This window comes from Hevea brasiliensis, unplaced genomic scaffold (genome assembly GCF_030052815.1).
Source record: "Hevea brasiliensis isolate MT/VB/25A 57/8 unplaced genomic scaffold, ASM3005281v1 Scaf366, whole genome shotgun sequence".
In the NCBI taxonomy this organism is placed as follows: Eukaryota; Viridiplantae; Streptophyta; class Magnoliopsida; order Malpighiales; family Euphorbiaceae; genus Hevea; species Hevea brasiliensis.
Genome location: NW_026614880.1, coordinates 28,011 through 39,867, shown reverse-complemented (window position 1 = coordinate 39,867; position 11,857 = coordinate 28,011). Strand labels below are relative to the sequence as shown.

General features: G+C 34.1%; 2 protein-coding genes across 5 annotated transcripts; both read right to left on the bottom strand.

The window, feature by feature from the left end:
* Positions 1 to 393: 393 nt before the first annotated feature.
* LOC110636443 (double-stranded RNA-binding protein 3) lies at positions 394 to 2,547 on the bottom strand. 2 transcript variants are annotated; one of them, XM_058142184.1, is made up of 4 exons: positions 2,338 to 2,546; positions 1,874 to 2,121; positions 1,523 to 1,742; positions 394 to 1,436 (listed from the first exon to the last, which is right to left on the bottom strand). In XM_058142184.1, exons 2-4 carry the CDS (start codon positions 2,117 to 2,119, stop codon positions 514 to 516), a joined length of 1,389 nt encoding a protein of 462 aa, XP_057998167.1. In that variant the 5' UTR covers positions 2,120 to 2,121; positions 2,338 to 2,546; the 3' UTR covers positions 394 to 513. The 2 variants fall into 2 exon arrangements, with proteins under 2 accessions (XP_057998167.1, XP_057998166.1); XM_058142183.1 differs by having other exon boundaries at positions 1,874 to 2,547.
* A 3,017-nt stretch (positions 2,548 to 5,564) lies between these two features.
* Positions 5,565 to 11,481, bottom strand: LOC110636439 (probable protein S-acyltransferase 7). Of its 3 annotated transcripts, none has more exons than XR_009146835.1 (6): positions 11,249 to 11,481; positions 9,801 to 9,983; positions 7,667 to 7,963; positions 7,151 to 7,384; positions 5,950 to 7,034; positions 5,565 to 5,867 (listed from the first exon to the last, which is right to left on the bottom strand). XR_009146835.1 is itself a non-coding variant. In XM_058142185.1 (5 exons), exons 1-5 carry the CDS (start codon positions 11,342 to 11,344, stop codon positions 6,522 to 6,524), a joined length of 1,323 nt encoding a protein of 440 aa, XP_057998168.1. In that variant the 5' UTR covers positions 11,345 to 11,481; the 3' UTR covers positions 5,565 to 6,521. The 3 variants fall into 3 exon arrangements, 1 of the variants encoding a protein (XP_057998168.1); XR_009146834.1 differs by having other exon boundaries at positions 5,565 to 6,201; positions 6,302 to 7,034; XM_058142185.1 differs by having other exon boundaries at positions 5,565 to 7,034.
* Positions 11,482 to 11,857: the final 376 nt, after the last annotated feature.

The following is an 11,857-nucleotide window of genomic DNA, read 5'->3' as shown; positions in this document are numbered from 1 at the left end:
TAATAGTAAAAAAATGAGAAGAGAAAAGAAAAGAAGAGGGCATTAATGGAGAAAGATGAGACTAATAAATTTTGGTCTGATACTAGAGGGTAAATTAATTGCTTGCTTTTATCGCTGCGATTGTCTGTTCCTTTTCTCTCAGACTGCCTTCATTGCTACCCCAATCTGCCTCTCCCTCTATCTCTCTCCTTATCTCCTGCAACCCACTCTCCCAGATCCCATTTAATGCTCCCTCTCTCTCTCTCTCTCTCTCTCTCTCTGTGTGTGTATGTGTGTGTGTGTGTGTGTGTGTGTGTGTGGTGCAGTAAATGCAGAGGTGAAGGTGGAAGGTGTAAAATTTATAACATCTAATGCAAGGATGTTGTAGTGCAAAAAAATTTAACCAGAAAGCCATGAGACAAAACCATGATTTTTTTCTTGAGAGGCCAAAAATGAAAAGCACTAATTAGGTGAGAACCCATCAAGTGAAAACTGGCTAGAAATAATAAGATTTGTCTCAATTTTCTTTTTCTTTCATAACTGTAGCTTCTTGTTAAACGCAGAACTGAGTTGAGTTGGTTGTGACTGTGTCTTGTTGACCACTGCTAGCTCTGCTGCTGGTGCTCCTCCTGTCTGCTTGGACTTTGAACTAGTAGATGGTGATGAACCAGTACTAAAAACTGATGCTGACTGAGGTCTGACTACTGGTGGTGGTGCTGCACAAACTGGAATCACTGACCTAATATGAACTGCCGGGGCAATCCTGTGAGCGTGAGACACTCCTGTGTAGAGAGGATTAGCTATGTGGATTCTTGAGGATGTTGATGCAATTGGAGACCCAAACATTCTTTTAGTACTAATGTGGCTTGATTCCTGCTGGGTTGCGCCAAGTTTACCAGGATTGGACCGTGGAAATGGCCTGTACATAAAACCTGTACTGTCCTTTTCAATGGGTTTTTTGATAGCACCCAGCCATTCTTCCTCATCCTTTTGATGCTCTTCCACTGGAACTGGAATCTCTTGCATTTTCACTTCTTGTTTGCCCTTAACTTGTGTTTGATGGATGCCTCTGATTGATTGGTAGAGAGCTGGATCATCTCCGGGTGAGGTTGGTGGCAAAATCTTTGAAGTTGTTCTAGGTGGGGGTGGAGGAAGGAGAGACACAAAGGATCTTTGCTTTTCTATTGAACTGTCTAATGCAGAATCCAATAACAGATCCAAGAGCTTCCAATGTTGAAGCTGCAGAGAGTTATTGGTGGTGGAGGAGGAAGATGATGCAGAGTTATTAATGTCTCTGCAACCCCTCACCATTCTTCTTCTTGCTTGGCCATGATCCCTCTTCCTTTGTTTGTATTCATCTTTGGATCTAAAGTTTGAGAGGACCCTTGCCAGAACTGCTTGATCTTGTTCCTCACGACTCTCTAATTCTTTGTTTGCCAAGAATTCCAGGTTAGGCACTGCACAAAAATGTACATTAATCATGCAGAATATACCAAGTACTTGAATATGATCGGAAGTCCAAAAATGGGAAAGAAAATTTTACTTCTTTTCAAAGTAGACCAAGCTGCTATTGCAGCATTCTTCTCTGCTTGTTTCTTTGTTTTTGCTGACTCTCCTGTGAATTTCATGCCAGCAAGCTCCACAGTACAAGTAAAAGTTGGGACATGACCAGGACCTGACCTTACAGTAGTATATACAGGGAGGTTAAGCCCAGCTCTATGTGCAGTTTCTTGAAGAAGGTTTTTGTAAATTCCAGTCTCATCCTTGATTAGATTTCCATAAAGAGAGAACAAACTATAGTCATCACATTGAAGACAAATGGGTATGCTTTAATCACTTCAATTAGAGAGGAAAAATATCTAAAACATATCAAAATTCAGCCAAAGAAACTTACAAGAACCCTTGCAGTTAAAGACCTTGAAGGACCCCTGGAAGAAAGAACATTGAAGGCTACTTCAGCAGCTGCATGCTCTGCCTGTCTCAATGTGGTGCAGTAACTTGGGCTTTCAAAGATCTCACCATTGAAGTTCACAGAAGCTTTGAATCTTGGTGCATGATCAGGTCCTTCTCTAATGCAAGTATAAGAAGGGAGGTTGAAACAGCTTCTTTGCGCAAGTTCTTGAAGCTGGTTCTTAAACATATCTGCCATTAAAAAAAAAAACACCCAATCCTCACCAATCAAATCCAAATGTATTCCTGTCAAACAAAAAGGTGGGTGGCAACAAACAGAATAGAGACAATATAGAGGGAAAAATAACATCTAAAAAGTACAAAAATGACTTGGATACCTGTATGCAAAGTAAGAGGATACAACCAAAATAAGAGTTTATAAATCAAGATAAAGATCAAGAAACTCACCTGCTTCACCAGAATTCTTCCTTCTACATTGGCTTGGGAGTTTCCTTTTCTCAATACAAAGGAATCTGACTTATGTATAGAAGAAAGGGAGAAGAAATGTGATGAGTGCAGTGCAGTGAAAAAAAATTATATTATTATTAAAAGAAGGAAGTCAATGGAACTCTAAGCTAAGCTATAGATTGGTCTAGATTTTAATGGCAACCTCTCTCTCTCTCTCTCTCTCTCTCTCTCTCTCTCTCCAGTATTTAGTAATTTACTCATCAGAAAAATAACAGTTCTTGAATCTTGAATTAAAAAAATGCTGCACTTTTTTGTAAAAAGGTGTTAATGTGAGACATGGATAAAATTACAAAACAGCCCCTGGGTTTCTGGTTGTAGCAATGAAAGGTTTGAGGTTTGTTGAGCAATAGAAAGCATTTGTCCAGTCTTTTTTCTTGTTGACCAGACAGTTGCTTCTCTAGTCCCTACCTTTGACTTTCAGTTATTATATTTTTTTTTCCACGGAATCCCATGTGGTTGCGCTCATATGAATCTGACTAAAAATCAGAAGTCTCTCCTTGCTTTTAGCAAACTTATCTCAGAAAATCCAGTCCCCTTTTGGCACGTGGCTGAGTTCAGTGGATTTCTGCCTAGTTAACTTCCACACTCCTATCTATTTCCATTGCTTATTTAGGACTATAAATGAATTAAACAACTCACGATTTATTTTAGCGGAGCTTAATTTATTTTTAAATTATTTTAGATTTATTTAATAAATTAATATAATATTCATACTCTATATGAATAATTTATAATTTTTATTTATAATTTAATTTTTTATTATATTTTAAATAAAATAAATTATTATCATTAAATTATTTTTTAATTAAAATTTTTATATTATTTTATTTAATTTAAAAAAAATTTATCTATTATAATAATAAATTTTTAATTAATTTAAAATATAATTAATTAAAATATTCATTTAATATATATATATATATATATATATATATATATATATATATATATATATATTAATGGCAGTTTCTATTATTACTCTAATTAAAATGTAATAAAATTTTTTTATTTTAAAAAATAATTTAAATTTCATGAAATTTTTATATTTTATCTTATAATTTATGTATCTAGATTATATAAAGTATATCAAATTAATAAGAAAATAATATTATTTAAAAAATATATAAATATAATTTTTTATTATTAATATAATAAAAAATATTAAATTACTAATAATGAATTGAATTATTTAATTTTAATAATAATAAAAATATATAATATTATTATTAATTAAAAATAACATTTTATTATATTATTTTAAAAAATATTCTATTTTAAAATTTGTATAAAGTATAAATTTTTTTATTAATTTAATATATTTTTTATAAAATAAGTAATGAAAATTTTTTATTAATTTAATATATTTTTTATAAAATATTTTTTTTTTCACAAAAACAGTTATTGTTTTATATAAATTTATAATATAAGATAAATATATTTCATAAAAATTAAAATTTTAAAATATTTTTATTTTTTATTAATATAATAAATATTAAAAATATATGCTATTTTTCAAAACCTAGTGGACAAACAGTTGGTTAGCTAATAGTAGGGTGAGCACTATTTAGTTTAAACTGAAAAAACTAAACGAATCTCCTTAATTCAGTAATTCAGTTTGATTTTGAAGATAATTTAATTCAGTTCGGCTCGGTTTTGCATTAAAAAATTTTCAATTATTTCAGTTCGGTTCGGTTTTAGAGAAAAAAAATCTGTTGAATCAAACCTAATCGAATTAGTTTATTAATTTTTAAATTGATTTATTTTTATAGGGAATTTATGAATTTTATGTAATTTAATATATATAAATTATTTAATTTCATTTATTAATGGTTATTAAGTTCAAATCAAGGTAAAAATCATGCCAAATAACTTAAAAATAAAGTCTAAATTAAAAAACTCATCAAAACTCAAAACTGATTGATTCAAACTGAACCTAACTGAAATAAAGTGACTCACTTGATTCGATTTTTTATTCATTTTGATTCTGTTCAATTTCTAAAATATGATAATTCAATTAATTTGATTTTGATAATTTGATTTAGTTTGAACCGAATACTTAATCATAACTAATAGCAATTCAGCCCTATTTTTTTTTATTAATTTCATTCATGAAAATATCTTAAATTTTGGTGTCCACATAAATGTAATAAATACTTCTAAACGTGCAAATATGAACCGCGTAATATTTCTTATCGAATATATATATATATATATATATATATATATATATATATATATATATTTTTTTTTTTTTTTTTTTTTTTTGAAGAAAAGGACTCCAATTTAATATCGACAATTCATACTTTGTGGTGGAGTCTGCGGGATGCTTACGATGTGTTTAGGAAAAGTTATGAAAATAATCAGCAGTGTTGTTAGAATCGAATCAAACTGATTATATCAACTAAAAACTGAACCAATGACCTATCTAATCTAATTCAAGCTTAAAACTCTCTTATTGGGTTTAAACTATTTGACTTGGCCGGGTAACCAGTGAACCCGACCGATTGAAACAAACAAATCAGCCTTCTTTAAAAAGAAAATTGAAAGCTACTTCAGTAGGTTCAAACACATGCCGGTTAAAGCCTTTAACATGTTGTCACCAATTGCACCGCTGCATTCTTCTGCATTTATATTGTATATAAATTAAAATTATATTAAATTATTTTTATATTTTATAAATTTTCTTTATTTATTGTATTATAAATTTTTTATATGTCAAAATTTATTTTTTATTGATACAAATAATTATAAACTATTATTATTTAAATCTTAAATTTTAAGTTATTTTTCAAAATATATTTTAAAACATAACTAACTCCATTTTAGCAATTATTAATAAAATATATAAAATTAAATGTTTATAACAATGCATTATTATTATTTTTAAGAGTTTATTAATTTTATAATATATAATTAATGTTTATTTAATAATATACTCATTTAAACCTTAAAATCTTAACCCTTTAAACCATACCAGATTTAAACACCTGGGTAATTAGAAGAATTACAAGGTTTTAAAACTATGATTTTATGCTATAATGAGTATATTAAATCTTACTTTACCTTTTTTTTTCTTCTAAATAATAAAAAATTGTATAATTTTTTAAACCACGAAAACTTGAAAATCTTTAGAAGAGATTAGAGGAAATAAGAAAATAAAAAGGCAATAGCAAGAATCATGTTCAGACAATTTGTATTGTTGAAGTTCCACGATATGCAAGAACTCTAGAATACATCACAGCGCAAACCTTAACAAAGGACAAAGCCAAGTACATTCACGCATGAACCTAAAACAAAAGGCCCGTAAAACAAGCCTTCTCTTTGGACTACTCCCATCCACCAGCACCAGGAAGCACAGACGACTCTGAAGTCTACACCCAATGGCAATTCAGTCACAAAGACGTGGGAAAGTTCCACCGTGGTCAGATAGTTTCACTAAATCCATCTCTTGAACGCCGTGTAGAACACTCCTGAAAAGGCTTTGAAATGCTTCGGCAAAAAGGATTTACCATATTGGCACAATGGTAGGAAAACTGAGAATCAAAAACATACTTAAAAGGGCAAACTAATAAAAAGAACAAAAGGAAGAGAAGCTGCCACAAAGAGAGTTGCTGCGCAAATAATGATGGCATGGCCAGGTTTAGGTCTATATGACCCACTCACTAATCCCCTGGATCCACCAACCCAAAGGCAACTTAATTCGCAGTCAGAAGGGTGGCACCATCCGGCGTCCAACGTTGCAGTCAAATTTTCCGTCCCCCTACTTGAGAGAGGATCACACAGAAAGAGCCAAAACAATAGTGACTGATTACACAAGTGGAATAAAATAAAATTAGATGCTAATTAATTCCACATACAAACCAAAAAAAAAAAAAGAAAATGAAAAAAGGAGAAGCAATCTCACTCGTACAGCAGTCCCCCATTCCATCACAACCCCCTACAAGAAAAATGGCCAAACCAACGCCTCCAAACACTGCCAAAAAGGTTACCCCATACTGAACATAACATAGTTTGGAACGCTGAATGATTAAGCATGAACTCAAATGGTCCCACCTAGCACTCAACAGATCCAATCTTCTCCCATCCCCTGGGTTGGTTGTAAGACAAGCTTCTGGCTACGAAACTCAGTTCTCAGTTGTCAAGCTACCACTGCTACTCACACCCACACGGTTTGGTTCGCCTACTCTGGCCGCCAAAGCAAGAACTTCAGGTGACATGTCCCAGCTTCTGCTTTCTCTTCCCCAGCTAGATCTTCTTGGATGTATTCCACCACGGTTCCCTTCCTTCACTGCAGTCATTACTTCTGGGGATACTTCACTTAATTCACCATCCTTTATGTTCATGCGATCATTGTTTGTGAGTTGCCCTTCACCATGATCAGCCATAGCACCCATATCTCCCCAAACCGTTTTCCTTCCCATTTCTATGTCATCCACAGCTTTCCCCATAGCAGGACTCATGAAACCTCCACCAATTGGTCGAGTTGGTAATGCAGGTTCCCTTGGTACCTTTACCCTGAAATCATTCTTGGACAGAGGAATACTGGAGCAAAAGATTTCTCTAAAGTTCTCTACCACGCCTTTATTATAAGGATTTGCTCTCCAATCATATCGGTATCTAAAATTCTCGTAAGTAGTCTGAAAAGCAAGGCAACATAATCATAAACTTATATTAACATCTTAGAATAGAACAAATACTTGAATTAAGACACATGTGAATGGATTTTTCTAAATAAAGAAGATGAGTTTCTTACCTGATTAGTACTAATGAGATATAAATGGAAGGCAGTAAGGCCACCAACAAACCACATTGATATGAAAGTGTAAACTATTAGAACAATGGAGGCAGGAGTTTTGATCATTGCATTCCAAATTGATGTGTGCTCTGATACCATGATCCTCCTAATGTAGACCCAGCAGAATGCAAAAACATATATACAAAGAAGGGTTGCTGAGAAGACAAACATGAAGAAGAATCGATAATTTCTCTGCATCAAAATTTTTCCTTCAGACACATTATCCACAAATTAACAATAAACGAATTCAAAAAGGCCATCAGATTAACTGCAACAATTATTAATGCTTGGTAAAACAAGTTTTAAAAACACCCATTGGTAAAAAATTGTGGGTCATATCTGAGTTTGAGATGAAATCAATCAAGCTTGTGTCCAAGTAATTATCATCACACCCAGAGACAGTAATATTTCTTTTTCTCACTAAACATTGAGCTTGGCTATGGTAAACATGATTCTAAACAAAGGATCACTTACCAACCCAATACATTGCCCAACCCAAGGACAGTGATGGTCAAATCGTTCTACACAGTTGTTGCATATTGAACAGTGTGAACAGCGAGGTGGCCTGTAAAGCATGCAAGTATCACAGTACTTAATCTTCACAGTTGCTCCATTGACCTCTACCTCCTTAATGCGTGGCAAACGTAACTGTGGAGTTTGGCCAGCACCAACATCTGCAGTTCCATCAAAGCCTTCTGGTTCAGGAGGATGTGCATTGCGGGGAATTATGCCAGGATCTCTTCCAGAAGTTAGCAGGAGAAGAACTAAAACCTGAGACATGAGACATCACACATGTTGGAGTTCAATACTATGGGAACTCAACACTATCTTGCCTATAAGAGACACTGCAAAGAGGTTTGAGAACATATTTCTTGCTTTCACTTCTGGGATAAGATAACTGTCTTCAAAGCAATCACCATCCAAAAAATTAAGCTAATAACAGCCCTACAGCAGTGGTACAGGCATTTTTGGCAATATCTTATGCTGCACAGGAATTTTGCCACAATCTATACAATACACACACAAAAAAGTTGCATTCAAGTCAGGTCAGGTATGCGTTTAGAAAGTTTCAGGTGCTGCATTTTCCCAGATGGGTTTTCGTTGCTTGGGCTCTGTTTCTATGCACATATCAAATGCAGCATACATGGTTTGATGGCATTTGAAAGGTGAATCAGATAAACCGTAAAGAGAAGAGGAGGGGAAGAGAGAGAGGGAGGAGCGGAAGAAGGGGGTGGTGGTTGGGGGGTGGTGGGGGTGTGCATCCTCATGCTACTTTGGCACACAAACCATAAACATTAAATTTCCATATCCAAAGCAACCCTAGCCTGTTTGAAACTCCACCAATGGCCTGGCCTACATAAGAATAAACACACTGAAAGATATTTTTGAAATTGTTTAGCAGTAAACCTATTTTACATGTAACAATAAATAGTTTTATACATACAAGTCTGTGTCTATTTAAAAGAAAAATACATAATACATAAGTATTATTTCTCTCCCACCACACCCCCCCTCCCTCTCTCTTTTTTTTGGTTAGATTAGATACTTAGCCATAATATGAATGTCATAATTAAATAAAGAAATACTTCCAAAAGGTATTACCAATATTTATAGTTATCACATCAATCTGAAGCAGCTCAATCTATACTTAACTCAACTCAACTAAGACTTCATCTCAAAAATTTAGGATCGGCTATATGGATTCTCTTTCTCCATTCTAAACGATTTTGGGTTAAATCCTTAGAAAATAAGGCTTAACGCTTAGGACATCTAAGAGAATGTTGGCAAGGTTTAGTTGAGTAATGAATATCTGTCCCTAAAAGGATTGCTCATCTTCTAAAAAAGTCAGTTCAAAACTTGTGGTAACTCCGGCAAAGACACTTATCATCTAAGGCCACCTACTGATCATAACAACAGGCTGCACAAAACCTCCATTTTCCTCTCCAACGTACACAACTAGAGATGCAAATTTCTAGCCAATCCCATCTAACCTCTAAGAACCTTTTTCTTCCCAATCTCTCTTGGGCTTGATGTGTTGGACTGACTCAAGATGTGATTGGTGCTCAGTCAGTCAGCTTTAGCTACAATCTGCAGTGATGCACAAATGTATCAACTGCCCTGTTCGGGTCTAATAAGGATTCCATCCCAATATCAGGGAAGATCTGGACAGTTGTCATTTGATAAAAAAAAAAAAAAATCCACGTAAGTAACATCTTGTTCAAAAACAGTGCATGCTCTGGCAATAGCGATACAATCCTGTTGCACATACAGTATGAGAAAATGCAACTATGAAGAAATTTTCCACAAAAATCAAAAGATTTCAAGGAAACACTCTACTTTGAGTCTTATTAGAAAATCCTGGCTTCTTCATAGTTTTACATGCTCACAGACCTGATTAAAATTGTCGATCACATGCCACAATCTGCTAATAAGAGTCATTAGTCCTCACAATCATTACTAGGTAGGTAAAATACAAATGGATAATGTGGGGGAATATCACACATTCCTCAAAGCTACAAACTTTATGCATAAGAAAAATCACATGATGATTTAAAGATCTAAAAGAATCATAATTATGGTGTGAACTTGAGAGAGAAAGGAAGCTCACATATACAGTGAATACAACAGCAACAACCATTATTGATATTTCCAAGTGATCAGAAAAATCATCCGACAGTTTTCTAGCAACAAAGACGCAGAAAACTGCAACTGGAGCAACAATCAGGAATATAGTCAGTGCAAGTGATCTTACATCTGGTCCAAATATAAATCTTCCTTGAAGAAAAAATATCTGCAGAAGAACATATAAAGCCATTAAGTTAATTGGAAAAAAACATTGCCAAAAAAAAATATACTTATCTTTCGATTCACCCTAAGTTATGACATGCCTTGGAGCCTCTACAACAAGTTTCAACTGAAATCTCAACTTCACCCCTCAGTTGCTGAATTATACAATGTAAGTTATGACACACCTTGGAGCCTATACAACAAGTTTCAACTCAAATCTCCACTAAACACCTTAGTTGCTGAATTATACAATTTGAGAGAGATGAAAAATATTGTTGGTTTGCCATGTGGCACCAGCCATACAAAGTAATATCAGTCAACAACTATACTACCGTAATTATTAAGAAAAGCAAAACACAGTCAAGCTAATAAGAATTTCTCGCATCATGTAAACCTCAGCAATTCAATCAATTCTCGGTCAACAACTAAAACCTCATTAACCAGTCAAAGGAATTTCCTTCCCTTCTCACCCACCCCACAACCCCCCCCCTTCCCTTTATTTCCCATCTTCAAGAAAAAAATCATAAACAAAAAAAAAATGTGTCAAATTTCTGCCAAGTCAACAGATAACAAGAGCAAAGAGCAATCATTATTTATGGTTGGAGAACAACCACAAGAATACTAAAAATAGCATCCATTGCACTTTGCAAAGCAATATCATATATTGTCAATCTCATCCCAATTTCAAATCCCAAAGAAATGACTTCACTTCCACTGGATGCTCTCATGGCAGCAAAATTCCTAATTTACAAAAGGATAATCACCAAATCACTTCTCAATCAATCTTGAAATCCGAGCTCCCAACTTCAAAAGCAAAGCAGATTGAAGATAACATGTTCTTAGCTGTTTCCATCAATCCTATCTAACTGCTTGCTAGTTTTATCCAAAAAAGTGTGAACTGCTCCTCCAAACTGAATATTACTTGGTACTAGCAGCTTATACTGATTTTTGAAAAAAAAAAAAAATCCTAAAACCATTTCAGGGTATCTTTAACAGCACCACATTCAAAAAGAAAAGTTCTTAATAATAGAAACAAGAATGAAGCTTTAGATGATAACCAGTAATTCAACTTCAAATTTATGAGGACATACCATCAATAGAATTCAATTCAATTAAGAACCTGACATTCATCACTTATCAAAGGAGTTCATACTGGCAAAGCGAATCCATCTATAATTTATTACTAGTTAGCTTATACGTTCACATAAAAGGAAAGCCGCCAGGCAGATTCCCATTAAAAGCAAGTCGGAAAATAAACAAACAACTTACATTACTGCCTTTCCACGTTTGATAGACCCGTAAATCACCAGACCCGCAGCCAGCTGATCCCAGATCTGATCGGTGAGATGCCGGCACCACGTACATTTGTCGATATATATAAGAACAATCTCTCCCTGCCTTTCTATCACCTTACGGAAAAAGAGGAAAAAATTAGAGAGCTTGAAGAGCTCTCGGAGTTAACTTTTAGGGCTTCATGAGATTCCGGCGAGCTAGGAATGGGTTCTGGGTTTATGGGGCTTCTTTTGTTTTTTGGGTTAGACAGAGAGACAGAGAGAATAGTTTAGAGGAATGCAGAAAAAGGCGAGGTCGCGTGTTGTGATTGGAAGGAGTAAAGCAGGGAAATGTATTTGGAGAAAAATATTATTAATCAAAGCAACTCTTCCTGAATAATACAGAAACAGAAACTAGGAGGCTCCACCCATAAACAGTAGCTATCATGAGACAACCAATCGCTCGCAAGAGCATGGGCAACTCTATTGACAAGCCTATCAACCCAAAGCAAGGAAAACTGTTTGGTATTCGCCGTTGAAACTACGTTGAAAAAAATATTTTTTTAAATATATTAATTAAAAAATATTAAAAAATAATTAAAATTTA

What these genes read in the sequence shown, in the direction of transcription:
- LOC110636443 (XM_058142183.1), bottom strand. Translation starts at nt 2,239, where the DNA reads ATGTTATTTTTCCCTCTATATTGTCTCTATTCTGTTTGTTGCCACCCA. An exon ending in CTTTAACTGCAAGGGTTCTT is followed by an intron (nt 1,743 to 1,873) that starts GTAAGTTTCTTT and finishes AATCTAATCAAG; the next exon opens with GATGAGACTGGAATTTACAA. An exon ending in TTGGTCTACTTTGAAAAGAA is followed by an intron (nt 1,437 to 1,522) that starts GTAAAATTTTCT and finishes ATTTTTGTGCAG; the next exon opens with TGCCTAACCTGGAATTCTTG.
- LOC110636439 (XM_058142185.1), bottom strand. Translation starts at nt 11,344, where the DNA reads ATGTACGTGGTGCCGGCATCTCACCGATCAGATCTGGGATCAGCTGGC. An exon ending in TTGGGCAATGTATTGGGTTG is followed by an intron (nt 7,385 to 7,666) that starts GTAAGTGATCCT and finishes ATTTTGATGCAG; the next exon opens with AGAAATTATCGATTCTTCTT. An exon ending in ATCTCATTAGTACTAATCAG is followed by an intron (nt 7,035 to 7,150) that starts GTAAGAAACTCA and finishes CTTGCTTTTCAG; the next exon opens with ACTACTTACGAGAATTTTAG.